The sequence below is a fragment of the Molossus molossus genome, unplaced genomic scaffold, assembly GCF_014108415.1.
Source record: "Molossus molossus isolate mMolMol1 unplaced genomic scaffold, mMolMol1.p scaffold_m16_p_11, whole genome shotgun sequence".
Lineage (NCBI taxonomy): Eukaryota > Metazoa > Chordata > Mammalia > Chiroptera > Molossidae > Molossus > Molossus molossus.
The window spans coordinates 102321074-102337415 of NW_023425346.1; the positions used below are offsets into that span (position 1 = coordinate 102321074).

A 16342-nucleotide genomic window follows, 5' to 3' on the forward strand; every position below is an offset into this window, starting at 1 on the left:
GTTTGGTTTGTGCAGGAGGCAACCAATCGACGTGTCTCTCTCACATTGATGTTTCTCGCTCTCTCTCCTTCCTTCCCTTCCAATGTATCAAAAAAAAATCAATGGAAAAACATTAGCAACATTAAAAGCATTAACAACCAAAACAAAAAGACAGTATGAAAAGAATAAAATGTCCCTCAGCAAATCTGGAAAAGCCAGGAACCCCTGCAGGGTTTTCCCTAGAAAATGGTTGAGCTGAGAAGCAACAGCGGGGCAACCCCAGGTGGGGGCCGGGGTCTGGTGCAGCATCGCGGAGGATTTGGGGCCTGGGGCAGCAGGCGGTGACATGCCTCCCGGCCGTGGGTGAAGGCGTGTCTCACGGTGGCCATGTCCTTGCTGCAGGAGGCAGAGACCATCATCCAGAAGATCAAGCAACAGCAGTACACAGAGCTCCTGGCCCACGACCAGCTGCTCATGGAGAGGAAGGAGCAGAAGGTTTTCCTGCACTTCGGTGAGAGCTGCCCCCTCTCCGGGACCCCCTCCAGCCATCCCCCTGTCTTCCCTTCTCCCCAGATATCCTCACGGTGGGGAGGGTTAGGCCTGGAGAGGAAGGAAACTTGGCCAGATGGGAAACATGGGGACTGAAAGCTGCAATCAGGGTTTTGTTTGGTTTCAGAGGAGGAAGAAATCACGTTCGCTCCCACCTACCGCTTTGAAAGACTGACTCGGGAGAAATACGCCTACACTAAGCAGAAAGCCACGGGGGTGAGTCCTCCTAGACCCCCCCCCCCCGCCCTCGGTCTCCGCCCGCTGGCCCAGCTCACTGCTCTTGTCTGTTTCTATAAAGGTGAACAGATTGGTCCTCGTCCACCAGGCAACCAAAAAGAGAGAAAATTAGAAATCCCCTGTAGATTGTGTCCCAGAGCAAAAGCTCTCGTAAAGAAGGCTAGGCAACCAGATTTACCCGCTGCAGGGAGCTAGACTCGTGACACTCACGGTATTTATCTTCTGTCCAGGGATTCGAAGATTCTGAGGTATTTACCTTCTGTCCAGGGATTCGAATTTCAAGGGTAATTTTCTTAGCCGGGGTCTGAAGCTTACTTAAAAAAAAGTCCTGTGGTCAAATAGATTTGCTAATCTGCCAAGTGAATCATTAAATAAGCTTTTTCGCTGCAGGACTTATCAGAGCCTTTGTGGGCTCATAAACATTGTAGTTCCCCATGAGGAGATTCGGGTGCCAAACTTGACTGGTTATGAGATACCAGCGAACATCGTGTGAGGCCACCTGTGTTCCAAGGAACGGTGTTTGGGGAAAGCTGAAATAAAGCGTTTGTTCATTCTTGTTTGACAGGAATTTACTGCTGGGCTGGGTACTCTGCTAGGTGGTGGGAGGTCAAAGAGGAGTGGGCTGTCTGCCCCCCAGGAGTTTGCAGTAGGAAAGACGAGATAAATACCCCGAGACTACGGCGATGCCGGGTGCAGTGAGGAGCAGTCGAGAGGGAAGGGACCGTTTGGGGCAGGGGAGGGTCAAGAGAGGCTTGTTAAAGAGGGGCCGTGTGTGGTGCCTGGACGGACAGGCTGGTTTCAACAAGCAGACGTGACAAGGGGTAAGGAGGGCTGATGTATTTCCGGTTGAAAGAATTGCCGGAACAGATGCGGAGGCGGGAAATTCTGGCGTCCCGCACCTTCGGGGGACCCGCCCAGGGGAGCGAGCCTGAGTAGGGCCCTGGGGTCAGCGCGCCGAGTGGGGAGTCTCTGGGGCCCCTGGAGGCCTAGGGAGAGGCAGGGCATGCAGAGAGCTGCCCGCGAGCCTTCCGGGCTCAGGGGCACGAGGAGAACTGGAACCAGAGAGAAGGGCCGAGGGTCGGGAAGGTGCCGGAACAGAGCAGAAGTTACAGAGGAAAACAGAACAGAAGCGGAGAGGAGGACACATCCAGGACTGTTGCCACAGGCGAGGCTGAGACTCCTCCTCCCACCAGGGCAGGACACCTTCCGGGGAGGTGTCCGCTGGCCGCTGCGCAGTGGGGTCACCTGGTTTAAGGTACTGTCAGGGCAGGTCCCTAGGGACACGTTTGGGGCTGCTGAGGGGATGGTCATTTGATTTGAGTGTAAGGAGGGTTAGACCGGGGCCGGAGGGAGAGAGGGGTGCCCTGGATGCGGTTCAGGGTTTTGTTGTTGTTGATAAATGTATATAAGGGTTCATGTGAGCCAAACTGATGACGTGTGTTAGGGAGCAAGACCTCAAATGTCCCAGGTAAGGTTTTCGCCTTTCCAGTGGGTACCAGGAAGCCTCCGATGGTCCTGCGGAGGGGCTGGCAGCGTCACCGCGCTGCACAGAGAAGCCTCGTCTGCAGCAGTGTGAGGGTGAGGACCACGCGGGCCCGGGGAGGAGGCCAGGGAGGTGCCTCCTGCTGAGAAATGACTAGGATCTCAATGGGTAAAAAAGAAAAGAAAAGGAGAAAAGCAGGACATATTGCTAGATCTGACTGCCATGGACTCAAAACTGGAAAATCAGAAGGCAAAGCTGGCTTGGAGGGGGGGAATGGAGCTTATTTTTAGACGGATTGTATAATAGTAGTGGAAAATCTCAGAAAACATCCAGAAGGCGGTTAAAACACTAGATGGATGCTAAAGAGAGATGCCAAGGCTGGGTCGTAGATTTGGGAGCTGTCGGCACGGAGTGGACCAGGAGTGAGTGGAATTGAGGAGGGAAGCGGTAGGGACGGGTTCGAGGGCCATCTACGTTCAGAGAGGAGAGGAAGAAGCAGAGACAACGAGGAAGAAACAGAGACAACGAAGAAGATGGAAAAAGTATGCTGGTGTAGGTGGGACCACACAGCTCGGCATCGTGGAGGCTGGGGTGAGAGACTTAGCGGTAACCAGCATGAAATGTGAGTCAGGAGCGTGCGCCATTCCCACGAGCCCTGCACAAGGAGCCGGGCTTGCCACTCGGAGGTTTCAGCGGACTCTGAAAGAACAGGTCTTGGAGGTGAAGTCTAAGGCTGCAGGAGGATAAGGCGGCTCCTTCCCACGGCTGCAGATGAGTCATCGGTGATGTTTTTCTGAAGTGCAGGTGTCTGGGGCTCATCCCCACAGGTTCTGACACAGCAGATCTGGAGTGGGGCCCTACTTTCCATATCTTCGTGAAGCCCCACCGGTGATTCTCTGGGGCAGCCAATGCTGAGAACGTGAGGTTAAGAAATGACAGTTTGGCGGCATGTAAGGAACTACATGTGCATGTACCCCGTGATTTAGCAATTCCACTTTGGTGTGTACACCAAAGAGATGAGTACATTTGTTTGCCAAAAGGCAAATGCAGGAATGGTTATAACAGCTTTGTTTACAATGTCCCCAAACTGAAAACAGTCCTACTTCCTTTAACAGTAGAATAGACAAATGTGGTGTATACTTACGGGGCAATACAACCACCGCAATGGCGTGTAAGAACTTCTATACACAACAACGTGAGCAAAAGGAGCCAGGCACAGAAGATTATACAGTTCACCCTGGAACAACATAGGTCTGGGGGTGCCGACCCTCTACTGTGTAATCAAAAATCTACATAACTTCTGACTCCCCCAAAACGTAACTACTAATATAGTTACTGTTGACCAGAATCCTTACCAATAACATAACGTTGACTGACACACAGTGTGAATGTTATATACTGTATTCTTACAATCAACCAAGCTAGAGGGGAAACAAATGTTATCAAGAAAATACAATTATAGTACTCTATGTGTTTATTGAAAAAAATCTGTGTATGAGTGGACCCACACAGTTCAAATCTGTGTTGTTCAACTGTACGAATGAATCCGTGTGTAAGTGCAAGAGTAGGCACATATAGTCAATGGAGAATTAGTCACAACAGTGTTCACCTCAAGGAGGTGAGTGTTGACAAGGGAGGGACGGGGAACCGTTTGTGATGATGGAAATTTTTTACATCTTGATCTGGGTAGTGGTTAAAGGGGTATATACTAATGTAAAAATTCTTCAGGCTATACATTTAAGATTATTACACTTTATGTAAGTTGTACCTAAAGTTGAAAGAATTTAATGGGAAGTCCAGAAGTAGAGGCAAAAAGAGAACATTCTTACCCTGGCCAGTTTGGCTCAGTGGTTGGAGTGTTGACCTGCGGTCCCGAGAGACCCGGGTTCGGTTCCCGCTAAGGGCATGTACCTCGGTTGCAGTTTGTCCCCGGCCCTGGTTGGGTCATGTGGGTGGCAGCCACTCGATGTGTCCCTTTCACATCGATGTTTCTCTCTCTCTTCCTCTCTTTCCCTCCCACTCTATCTGAATGGAAAAATGTCCTTGGGCAAGTATTAAAAAAAAAGGAAACATTCTTGAGAGAAATTTAGTAAAAAGAGAAAAAGAATTGGTAAGGAGAGGGCAGGGGCGGTCTCCTTTAGGAGGAATACTGTTACGTGTGCAGGCGGAGGAGAGAGCTGGGGCTGAAGGAGGTAAGGGTATTGATCGAGGAGGATTGCTATCATTGTCAGGCGGCCTTGTTTATCACGGCCAGTGCAGGTCTTGCTCACCACTATGGCCTGGAGAGGACTTGTCACAGTACATGTTGTTTGAATGGCCGGATGGGTAGGTGGGTGTGTGGATGTGTGGGTAGGTGGGTGGGTGGGTGGGTGGATGGGTGGATGGGTGGGTGGGTGGATGGGTGGGTGGGTGGATGGGTGGGTGGGTGGATGGGTGGGTGGGTGGGTGGGTGGGTGGATGGGTGGATGGGTGGATGGATGGGTGGATGGGTGGATGGGTGGATGGGTGGATGGGTGGATGGGTGGATAGGTAAGTATTTGGGAAGGTGAATGTGTGAGTAGGTGGGTGAATGGATGAGTGAGTGGGTGGCTGGACAGATAGATGCACAATTGGGAAGATGGATGTGTGAGCGGGTGGATAGATGGTGGGTCAGGTGTGGTGACTGGAGTATGTTATTAAAGTAAGTAACTGGAGAAGGTAAACAGAAACTGGGTTGAAAACAGGTAGAGAGGTTCATCTGAGTTAGAAAACAGTAAGAGAATGTAAACTATTCTGAAACAACGAGGAGACAGGTAGGGAGCACAGCCGGGCGAATCAATCTGTTCTGAAGGTGCGGCGCATGGCAGAGGTCCGGACTGAGGCAGCAGAAAGGGTTGAGGGCCTCCTGTGGGGAAATTCTATAAAGAACCAACAGCAGGTGAATCCAAGGATCCCCAAAACCAGAGTTTATCTTTCCTTTAACTGATATAACTATGTATAGTATTTAAAGTTGCAGGCATTTTAAAACTTGGAACTTTGATTTGCAGATGAAGTACAACCTGCCCTCCTGGTGTGACCGAGTCCTCTGGAAGTCCTACCCGCTGGTGCACGTGGTGTGTCAGTCCTACGGTGAGTGGCGGTTGGCGGTTCTGTGCTCTAAACTAAAGGGCTCTGGTCTGTCCCTCTGTAAAGTGAGAGAGCTCCCTGCAGCCCTTGTCAGGTCACCTGAAAAAAGTGGGTGCCTCCTCTCCCATCTTAGGCGGCAACATGCTATCTTCTGGGTTGGATGGTGGAGCACTTTTAAAGAAATCCATACTTGTCTCCTTGGAAAAAAGCATAGTAGGTTTGAACTCTATAAAGGTGGTGTTTCCGTAGGTCAAATAGTCAAATATCGGAAAGGCACATGGTTCTACCTACTACGCATCATAGTATACATACATGTCATTTGGGAGATTTCAAGATGAAATGAGTTAAACTGAAGAAATAGGCCTAATAGGCTATTTTAAAGTAAATATGCATGGAAAAATTATCAAAACGATTAATAACTTGACCCTAGGGATGGAAGCTGTGCTGCAGGAATTTTTAATCGCTTGAGTGCTTATTCTTGAAAGCTGCTTGTTCGTTCCCATTATCCAGAACTACGCAGAGTTACTTGCAACACTTATGCCCAGACAGCAGCATCCCAAGGAGGGCCGCCCCTGACCCAGCATGCTCCTCATGCGACCACGTCCCTGGCCTGGGACCCCTGACAGGCTGCTGTGACTCGGGCCTGTCCCACAGCTGAGGCCTCCCACCCTGACCCTCCCACCCCCTCCGAGCAGGGAGTCTTGCTGCTGCCCGGTGGCCACCTTCATGGCTCCCCCCTCTCTCTGGGGATCGGCAATGCCCACCTTAACCCACGTCCCATACAGTCGAACTGACTTTCATTGCTTTGTATTATGCCTGCCTCCTGCTGTCCAGAGGGACCAGAGCAGCTACCCTGGGGTAGTTGAAGGCATGCAGGTGGTTTAAGGGAAGGGAAAGTTAAAGATGGAGGGAATTTTGCTAGTGATATTTCACTGAATGCCAGAGGGCACAGTAGAAGGGTTTAATGAATTATTCAATTCAAACCAAGCAAGAACTTGGGGGTGGGGGAAGGAAGGAATGTCCAGAGCTGAGAAAATGGGGGCCCACTGGGAGCTTGCATCTTATGGTGATGACATAAATAGGATGTATCCGTTAGCTATTGCTGCATAACAAACTACCCTAAAACTTGGTGGTGGCTAACAGTTCTCGGGGCTCAACTTGGACTGCTCATCTCTGCTGGGTTCGGTGTCACCCAGGCCCAGAGCCCATTCAGATCTGGGGTTGGCTGGCTGGCGGCAGGGGCAGTGGTGGTAACTCAGCCATGAGGGCTCTTCGTCCAGCAGGCTAGTCCAGGCTGCTTCCTTCTGGTCCTAGAGTTCCCAGCTGCACGCCTCAGATGCAGAAGTGCCTTTTAAGTCTCCGCTTGCCTCACGTTTGCTAATGTCCTAATGACCAAAAGAAATCACGTGGCCAAGCCCAGACTCGCTGTGCTGGGGGAGACACACAGAGTGTGGTTGCAAGGGTCCACCCGCATTCCAGGGCATAGTCAGTGCTATTATGTTCAGCATCTATCTAAAATATTTTAAAGAACATTTTCAAAAACCTTCCTGTCCACCCTGTAACTTCTCGCTGGGACACCCCCTCTTCCATGGCCACCATAAATGTGTAGCCCACACACAGCCCGACTGCCCATCTTCCTCTCTGCTGCCTCACGCAGCACCGAACCCTCACTGACTTCCTTCTGTCCGTGTCCAAACATGTTTCAGGTGGGGGCCCCTCCTGCCCTCTTCCCTCCTGTCTTAGGGAAGGGGTGTCCCCCTTCCTGAGCTAACTTTTTCCCTGAGCTCACACTCCAATCCCTCCTTCTCCCCAGTCCCAGTGACCCTTCTGCTCCTCCTCCTCCATCCCACCTCATCATCGCATCTGTCTCCTGTTTCAGTTTCCTTCTGATGACCGTTAGTGAGGAAGCATTTTTTCCGTGTTTAGGAACCACCTGTATTGTTTTTGTGGATTTTCTGCCCATAGCCTTTGGTTGGTGGAGGGGTGGGATGTTTCTCTTTATCTTGCTGATTTGCAAATGCTTCATCGAAAAGGAAGGAAATCTGTTGTATTGCCTGGGCTGTTTCTCCTTTGCCCATGAATGGTTGGTGTGTCCTGGTTTCCTCCTTGTCTCTTCTCATCCTTCATGTCTGTCCTGTGGAGCCCAAACACCCTCATGGTTCTGCTTCCACTAACCGCATGACCCCAATTCTAAAGATACGTCTGCAGCCCTGAGTACCCAGCCAGACATCTCCATGTGCTATAGCAAGAGCACTTAGAACTCAGCATCGCTGGAGCTGTGGTCTTTCTCTTACCCACGCCAAACGCGCTCTGCTCCCTTCCCTTCTCCTCCAAGCCCCACGCTCCTTAAAAGAGTTGTCTACCCTCCATGTCCACACTTCATCACCCCACTCTCCCGATCCTGCGAGTTGCGGTGGGATGTGGGAAGTTGCCGTCTCTCTTACTGATGAGCTAGTGACCTTAAATCCCCATCCCACTCTGGGCTGTGGCTTCTCATCAACACAACAGAGTGCTTAGGACCAGAAGAATCTCCGCAGTCCACACTCCACGATCTGAATCGTGAGTCTTTAGGGAAAACGAGCGCAGACACCCTTCAGCCATGGAGGAGACTGTGTCGCACCTCACTGAGACTTGAGTGCAGTTGTGGAAGGTCAACAGGTGCAAACATTCTGGAATGATTCCCCGGTGTGAGCCGATTTCTGCTGTAGGTTTGCCACCCTTGCTTTGGCCAGAGGGTTTTGCTCAGAAATGCCTTCCCTTCCCTGCAGGCAGCACCAGTGACATCATGACCAGTGACCACAGCCCTGTTTTTGCCACATTTGAGGCAGGAGTCACCTCCCAGTTTGTCTCCAAAAATGGTAAGTGGTGGGCAGTGTCCTTCCCTTCATTTTCCACACAAACAGGGGCCTTGAGCACTTGTCTGCTGGTTGTAACAGTGAATTGTTTTCATTAGATGAAGGCACCTCCTTCCAGCAAGTCCACAGTCCATTGGTCTGATTTCTTCATGTCCAAGCACCATCATGACGTTGGTCCAGAGCATTTGCTTGTTCTCTGTGGCAAATGCATCAGCTTTTTAAGCCTCGGTTCTAGTACAGTCTTTTAAATTGGGTAAATGAGTGTTTTCTAAGGTGTGGCATGTCTACCACTGAAGAGTCCGGATGGAACCTGGATGACAATTTATCAGTCCTGCGTTTATCTTAGTATGTTTCACGGTTTTCTCTTCTGTGTAAGACAAGCAACACTGATTTTCCATTTAGTCTTGTGATAGATCTTCCTATTTATTATTTATTTATTTATTTATTTTCTTTATTGATTTTAGAGAGAGAGAAAGGGAGAGGGAGAGAGAGAGAAACATTGATGAGAGAGAACATCGATTGGCAGCCTCCTGCATGCCCCCCACTGGGGATCGGGCCCACAACCTGGGCATGTGTCCTGACCAGGAATCAAACTGGCAACCTCTTGGTCATCACTCAACCACTGAGCCACACTGACTGGGCTAGACCTTCTTATTTAAATACGTTTATTAAAGTTTAAAAAGTAAGTCAAAGGAAAATTCAAGTTGATATTAGTGCGGATGTGTGGTAGGCAGAGACAGTAAACATTGTGAAGATGGGATGCGATGACGAAGTTTGGGGAAACACTAGAGTAAATAATACTTACATTTGCAGGTAAATTTTCAAATAATTCAGCTTAGCCCTGATCACCGGGCCGGCCACCTTCATCCCATCAGGGGCCTATTGGTCTCTCTGGCCTGTCCAGCCCTGGGCCTGGGTGACTGGGGAGCCATGTTGTCACTTTCTCTGCCCACCCCCCACATCTGTGGTCAGCAGACAGTCCAGACTCATTTGGGAAGGCTGAGCAGGGGGCTCAGCACAGGTTGGAAGAGCCTGTGTCACTGTGTCCTTCAGGCTGTGATGGACATGGCTGAGGCTGCAGCAGAGTTCCCGGGACACTTCTCCGTGCTGTTGGGTCTGACATCCCCGCCCAGCAATGTGACCTCCCTCTCCTTGCAGCCATGACCCACCATCCTGCCTCCTTCCCAGTGGCCACTGTGGTTTTCCAGAACCTTCCACCTGCTCCCTACCTCCCACCCATCTCCCCTTTCTCTGAGTGCCTGCAGCATTGGTGGGGTAGCCCCAGTTTTCGCACCCTCAGTGAGGGCCCTCAGCGAATCCTGTTAGGCTTGCCACCCCGCCTAACAGCCACAGCACACGCCCACCGACCCCGACGGCCTGGACTGAGGGCTGGCCGAGCGTCTGCCTAAGCCCAGCCCGGCCCAGGTGCCGTGGGGCTTTCAAACAGAAAGGAGAGCTCAGGGATAAGCCAGACAGAAAAACAAGTACTGCAGGGAATTCCTTATGTGTGGACACTGAACATCACTCAGCAGGGTTCATGGAGCACAGAAGCAGAACAGGATGGTGGTTGCCGGGACGGGGGTGAGAGAAATGGGGAGGTGTAGGTCAAAGGGTACAAAGTTTCGGCTACAAGATAAAGACGTTCTGGTGATCGACGACTCAGCCGGTGACTAGGTGACAATCCAGGGTTACGGCAGTGCATTCTTGAAACTGACTGAGAGTAGATCTGAGTGTTCTCACCACACCGGAAACCCCACAGAAAACAGTTCACTACATGGGGTGATGGATATGTTCAATGTCTTGATCTTGGTGATCATTTTACAATATACATCTAAGTAAAACATCATGTTGTACACTTTAAATATACACAATTATAATTGTCAGTGATTCCCCAATAAAGCTGGGGAAAAGAAGAAGATGGTGCAAGGAAGGATGGGGAGAGAGGAAGGGAATGTCTGTCCCTGCTCTCCGTGGCTCAGAATTAATGTGAGAGCATCATCTAGGGCAATCCACTTGGGTCCCCTCCCCACTGCGGGGAGTCTGTGTATCTGTCAAATAAAACTTCCCTTTTGTGCCCAGCCGGTACAGCTCAGTGGTTGAGCATCAACCCGTGCACCAAGAGTTTGCCAGTTTGATTTCCGGTCAAGGCACATGCCCAGGTTGTGGGCCTGATCCCCAGTGAGGGGTGTGCAGGAGGCGGCCAATCAATGTTCTCTCTCATCGATGTTTCTATCTCTCCCACTCCCTTCTTCTCTCTCTAAAAATCAATAAAGAAAAAAATTTTTAAATCAATAAAGAAAATTTTTTTTAAATCAATAAAGAAAAATATTTTTTTTAATCAATAAAGAAAAAAAATTAAAAGTAAAAAACTTTCCTTTCGCTTGGGAAAAAAAAAAAGCATCATCTAAATGAATAGCGTTGACAGCAAGTAGTCTGAGCACCGGGGAGCAGGAGCTCAGAGTGAGGAGAGGCGGTGACTGCCCGAGGAAGGAAGCACAGGGATCCCTCACGGCCTGCACTCAGAAATGGGATGGATTTGGGTGTCCAGCCGCTGGGTGCGCAGTGGGGAAACCCCTGGACAGGCTCTTCGCCGGAACTAGTGAGGGGCCGAGGCAGCGAGCTTAAGGCCATTGCCCGAGGCCGCACGCTCTAGTGGCAAAGCCCGGAGTAGCTCCGGGCCTGGAACTCTTGGTTCTTCGCACCCTGCTCCCCACATTTTTGGTTCGTCACAGAGGCGGTTACCCCTGGGATGCTCAGTGTGGCTGGTGGGACGTCAGGGAGACCTGTCCCCCGGACTCTCCCCTTCCCTGGCCACAGGAGCTCTGCGTGGGGCGGCTCCGACGTGCTCCTGCCCGGGCACACGGGAACTGGGTCTCTGTTCGTCCTGTTCCAGGCCCCGGGACTGTCGACAGCCAAGGGCAGATCGAGTTCCTCCGGTGCTACGCCACCCTGAAGACCAAGTCCCAGACCAAATTCTACCTGGAATTCCACTCGAGCTGCTTGGAGAGTAAGAGCTGAAGGCTCCCTCTGGCGTGGCAGCCATGACTCGGCCTTACGTGCCTTTCCGTTGACGGTGCTGTGCCCCGTTTCCGCTCTCCGGGGAGGACTCGTGGGTGCACCCCAAGGGGGTGCAGAAGTGGGGCTGCAGGCGGAGGGGACACCAGTTATGTGGGGGTCTCCCAGTGGTCTGCGATGCCCCGCTCCAGGGGCAGGGTGGTCACTGATGCGCTGACCACTGAGCCCGTTGTAGGCGCTGGGCAGCTGGGTCCTTCCCTTGCCCCTCAGGGCAGAATGTAGCCCACTCGAGGGTTCCCGCAAGCCAAGCTGATTCAGCCACAGGGTCCTGGGTGAACGTCCAGAGCTTCTGGAGGCCGGTGCCAGGCCCTGAACCGCCCGCACCTCCCCACAGTCCTACGCTCTAGCCGGTACCACGGGCGCTTTCGCAGGGCGTCTGGAGCAGCGAGAGCAAGCTGGAGATGACCGGCCTCCCCTCGGCCAGCAGTTAGCACAGGACTCTTTCTAGGTGACACTTCTAGGCGTGTTTTCTAAGGCTGTTCTGTGTGAGGAGACCCGTGTGGTGCCCAGCCTCCTCGCTGAGGTGCCCTGGGTAGTGGTGGTAGTGGGGGCAGAACCAACTCTTCCAGAAATCAGAAGACCTGCACCCCCAGCTGCAGTGCTGCCCCGACCCCTCCTTCTCGGACTCACCTGGGCCCCATGCTGGGGAAAGACCCACCCTCTCCTGAAGTTTCCAGGTGCCAGTTCCCGGAGCAAGGGCAGAGCACATCCAAAAATGATGAGGATTTTTGCGGGGGTGTTTTTAATAAACTATCGAGACATTTGCATACATTTCTATGGAAACAGCAGATTCGGGAGCTTAAATTAGCGTTTCAGAAGGCTGCTATCTTGAGTGGCGGGGGAGAGCTGTCGAGTCCCTAATCTCCCTGCAGAAGTGAGATTTCTTTGTCACCTAGTTTGTTGCAAAGAGGAGCTGAAAAGGAGGGAAGTCTGATTTCCCAAAAATAACTGGCCCCCGCTGGCAGATGACCATCCCCTACACCAAAACAGCATCCCCAACAAGCCCGACCCCTAAACCATGCTGTGGCCCCTACAGAGATAAGGCAGACGGTCTTCCTGGGTCCGGATGGGTCGGCCCTAGGAGCCTGTTCTGTCTGGTCCTTACTCTGTTCTCTGAAAACCAGCCTTCTCGTCCTCTAACAGGTTTCGTCAAGAGTCAGGAAGGAGAAAATGAAGAAGGAAGTGAAGGGGAGTTGGTGGTGAAGTTTGGTGAGACCCTTCCAAAGGTAATTCAAGAACACGTGTCCCCGGGGAGGATGTTGCAGTGGCCCAGCCAGCATCATGGGCAGCGGCAGAGATCCGGCCAGCCGGACCTGACAGAGGGAATGGGCATCCCAGGGGCCAAATGTGAAGAGACCCCGCAGGCCTGCCCACCCCGGGGGCCAGCTCGCTTTTCAGGTGGTTTGTGGCACTCTTTACGGCCGTGGTGCGACATGAGTCTGTGCCTCGTGGCCCCAATATCTCTAAATGGATTTCAATTCCCATGATGGATCGTGGAAGAGATCCACAGGTCACCTTGGCTGACCACATGACTTTACAAAGAAGGAAACCGAGGCAGATCCCAGAGAGGTTTGCTCACGGTCACACGGCGTCGGTGACGGACGCAGGACCTGCGCCCCAAGGCCCCGACTCCCCAGCAGCGCTCCTCTGCCTGGTCAGCCCAGCTCGGAGGGTCAAGGGAGGAGTAGAGCAGAGGCCACTGAATGAGAGAGGACTTGCCACGGCCATGACCCGTGCGAGCAGAGGTTATACTTCAAACACCTGGCAGAACTTATGAAAACACATTCACCTTTATGGCGGAACAAACGGTTTTCAGTCTGGAACCCAGGACAGTCTCTGGGCTGTTCAGCTGATGGGGGACACCTGGAGATTCCTGCTGGGTGCACCGGGGAGAAGGACCTGTTTCTTGGTCACGTGACGAGGGAGGGTAACCAGGGAGCGGCCAGGCTGGGGAAATCTCTCGCATGGGGTGGGGGTCTCGGGGTCTCCTGGAAGATTCCTCAGAGGTGCACCCAAGATGAGTTTTGAAGGATGGCCTCTAACAGGTGGAGGGACCCATCCGCTCCCAAGGGCTGGGTGGGGTGTAGGCAGGTTTCAGGGTGCTGGCTGCCATGCTGGCATTAACTGTTGGTTGGAACCAACTCCTGGGCCACACACACAAAGGCCATCTCAGGAGCAGAGGCCGATGCCTGGGTCGCAGTCTCCTAATTCGGGTACACTCTGATCGGGTCTTCCACAAGGCGGGGCCCACTGCCGGAGTCCCGGGGCTGTGTTCAGGCCCCTGAATCCTGGTGGCTCTTGGCTCCAAGGTGACATCCTGCCTTCCCCACCCACCCCCACCTCCTGCTTTGTCTCCCAGCTGCTCCTGTACAGCACCCAAATGGCTTATCCCCACCTTTGTTCAAGTCGGGAAGGATACCAGCACCCAGTCCCTGCGGCACCCTGTCCACTTCAGGGACCTCTAGGGACCCGCCTCCCCACAGCCTCCCCACTGCCAGGACCTGACGCTCCTCCTGCCCTGTGCCCTCCTCTCCACCCTCTTCCACCTCCGGGGTCTCCACCCTCCCGCCTTCTTGCCGAAGCGTCCTGAAGCCTGACGGATCTCTCTGGAATGCTCATCGCACCCCGGCATACCCTCTTTATCCGGTCCACTCCCTAGTGACACGTGGGGTGAGCCCGAGCCCCTCAGCTTGGCTCCCAGACGCTCCTCCCTCTCCAGCCCCACCTGCTCCCGCAGCACCTCGGGCCTCACTCCCTCCTGACTCTGAACCACACCCCCCGCCGCCGACACTGTCCTGCCCCCTCCGTGGTGAGCGTGCGCCCACAGACAGGCTCGCTGACACCGGCCGCCCTGCGCCCACGGCCGCTGGCCGGGCAGGGTCTTCCTGCATCCACAGCCCGGCCCGGGTCCAACTTCGAGCCGGCCACCATGACCTGTCAGTGAACAAAGTGGTTGGTGTGGCTCTGGAACCCCAGAATGCTCGAGCCCCCTCTGCGGTGGCCATTCACTTGTTCTGGAACTTTCTGTTGGTTAACATGGCGCCAGGCCTGCATCAGGGGTCTCTGTATCTGTGGGTGGGAAGGAAGGGGACAGCCTGGAGCAATATAGTTGAGGACAGGATTAGAACCGGGCATCTCTGCCTGTTATCCACTGAGCCACCTGCCAACTACCCACAGGACACTCCAGACCCCCAGGGGGGTTCTGCAGGGGTGGACACAGAGGCCTCCTCCTGCCCAGATGGAGTGCAGCCCTGTGGTGACCCTTCCTGCAGCCTCAGTCCTGGGGGAAGGGGCTGCCCCTGCTGGGGGGGTGGTGGATGCAGACCTGGCGTCTGGTCCTGTTCCCATTTGCTTCTCAGCCTGGCCCCACTCCCCCGGGCCCTGGGGACTGCAAAAGGCGGGAAGGGAGACAGAGAAGGTGAGGTGTATTTGGGGTCAGGCCCTGTCCCTGGGGCTTGGAGTGCAGTGTGACGGGAGGGGACAGGAAAGGAAGATAACCCACCTTGCTGGGTAGGGGGTACCTAGGGGTCCTTCCTGCTCTCTGGGCATGAAGAGCACGGATTCATATTTGTTTAATGACATCGACAGGCCTGTTTTCTCCAGCACCCCCCTCCTCTGGGCTGGCAACCCTCCCCCGCCTGCCCCCGACTGGTCCCCTCTAATCCCACACCCCGTCTCTTTGCAGCTGAAGCCCATTATCTCCGACCCCGAGTACCTGCTGGACCAACACATCCTGATCAGCATTAAGTCCTCCGACAGCGACGAGTCCTACGGTAAGGGGCCCACAGGGGCCGCTCCTGCTGGTAGCCGGTGGCCTCTGATCAAAGGAGGTGGTGGCCTCTCTGTCACCTGCCATTCCCTGTCCTACTCTCCTGCCCCTCCTTTCCCCATCCCAGGGCTGCCGGGGGACAGTAACTGGTCAGCCATCCTTCCTGCCCCGTCGGGCGTCTGGGAGTGACAGCCTGCAGCCACTGTATAATTTAATTTTGACAAGACCTTAGGAGGCAGACACTATTGTTCCAATTAGTCGGTGAGAAAACAGACTCAGAGAGGCTAAGTGACTTGCCCAAGTCACACAGGTAGGAACTGGCTGAGCCCTTATGGAACGCAGGTCTGCCTAGCATCGCTCAGTGCTCAGGCCCGTGGCCCCAACAACTGTCCCACTGGAGAGACACCGTCTTCCGTAACATCTTCAGCCTGTCCGTGGCTCCGGCCCAATGCCAGGCTCGCCTTACGCTTGGTACACGCAGTGTTCTGCAGCATGGAGTGAGGGGGGCAGGTGGCCAGAGAGGCCACAGGCAGGAGGAGAGCAAGCAGCTCCCTACCAGCCAGCCTGGGGGCGAACACGGTGTGCTGAGGGCAGGAGGGAGCCGGTGGAGAGTCAAGCAGCGCAGTGATGGGGTCAGCTTCCCATCTTTCATATGTGTTTGCAGAGATCGAGACGAGGGGCCAGTACACACGGAGAGACAGGATCCGTCTGAGAGGCGTTAGGAAGGGAGATGGTCCGGCCCTGGGAATGGGGGACGTGGTAGTCGAGGGTGGATGGCCCTGCACTTCTGGCTGCAGTAGCTGCGTTAGCGTCTCCGTTCCGGATCTGGGTCAGCTGACAGGGCACAGCCAGAGACGTGGGAGGACAGGCTGTGGTGCTGGGGACACTTCGGAGTTGGTTTGAGAAGAAGGCAAGGCTATGATGGCAAATGTGCCCGAGAAAGCCAACAAAATACAAACCAAGCAGCGTCCCTGAGACAGAGTGGCTCGGGGACCATCCACGGACTTGGTGAGGCAGCGTTCACGGGCCGTTCGGGCATGAGCGGGATGAGGGAGCAGAGAGGCAGGTGAGAAGGTGAACCTGGCCCAGGAGGGGCTTTGTTTCGATGGAAGGGACCTAAAGGTGCTCGGTGCTGATGGCGGAAGCCAGGAAATAGCAAGAGGCATAGACACAATGGGCGCCTGTGGGTGCTGGCTGCCCAGTCTGCAGGCTCTGACAAAGCCTTGTGGCAGAGGTGAGGACATGAAGTGACTTGTTCAAGGTCATGTAGCTACCGAATGACTTCGATGT

General features: G+C 53.7%; 1 protein-coding gene across 1 annotated transcript in view; it reads left to right on the forward strand.

The window, feature by feature from the left end:
* INPP5D (inositol polyphosphate-5-phosphatase D) overlaps window positions 1-16342 on the forward strand; it is a 118568-nt gene that overhangs the window by 86688 nt on the left and 15538 nt on the right. Inside the window, exons 16-22 of the mRNA XM_036255079.1 lie at window positions 382-490; window positions 656-744; window positions 5275-5356; window positions 8122-8211; window positions 11102-11215; window positions 12427-12509; window positions 14969-15056. Coding sequence (XP_036110972.1) covers window positions 382-490; window positions 656-744; window positions 5275-5356; window positions 8122-8211; window positions 11102-11215; window positions 12427-12509; window positions 14969-15056 — 655 coding nt within the window. The remainder of the gene's footprint in view (window positions 1-381; window positions 491-655; window positions 745-5274; window positions 5357-8121; window positions 8212-11101; window positions 11216-12426; window positions 12510-14968; window positions 15057-16342) is intronic.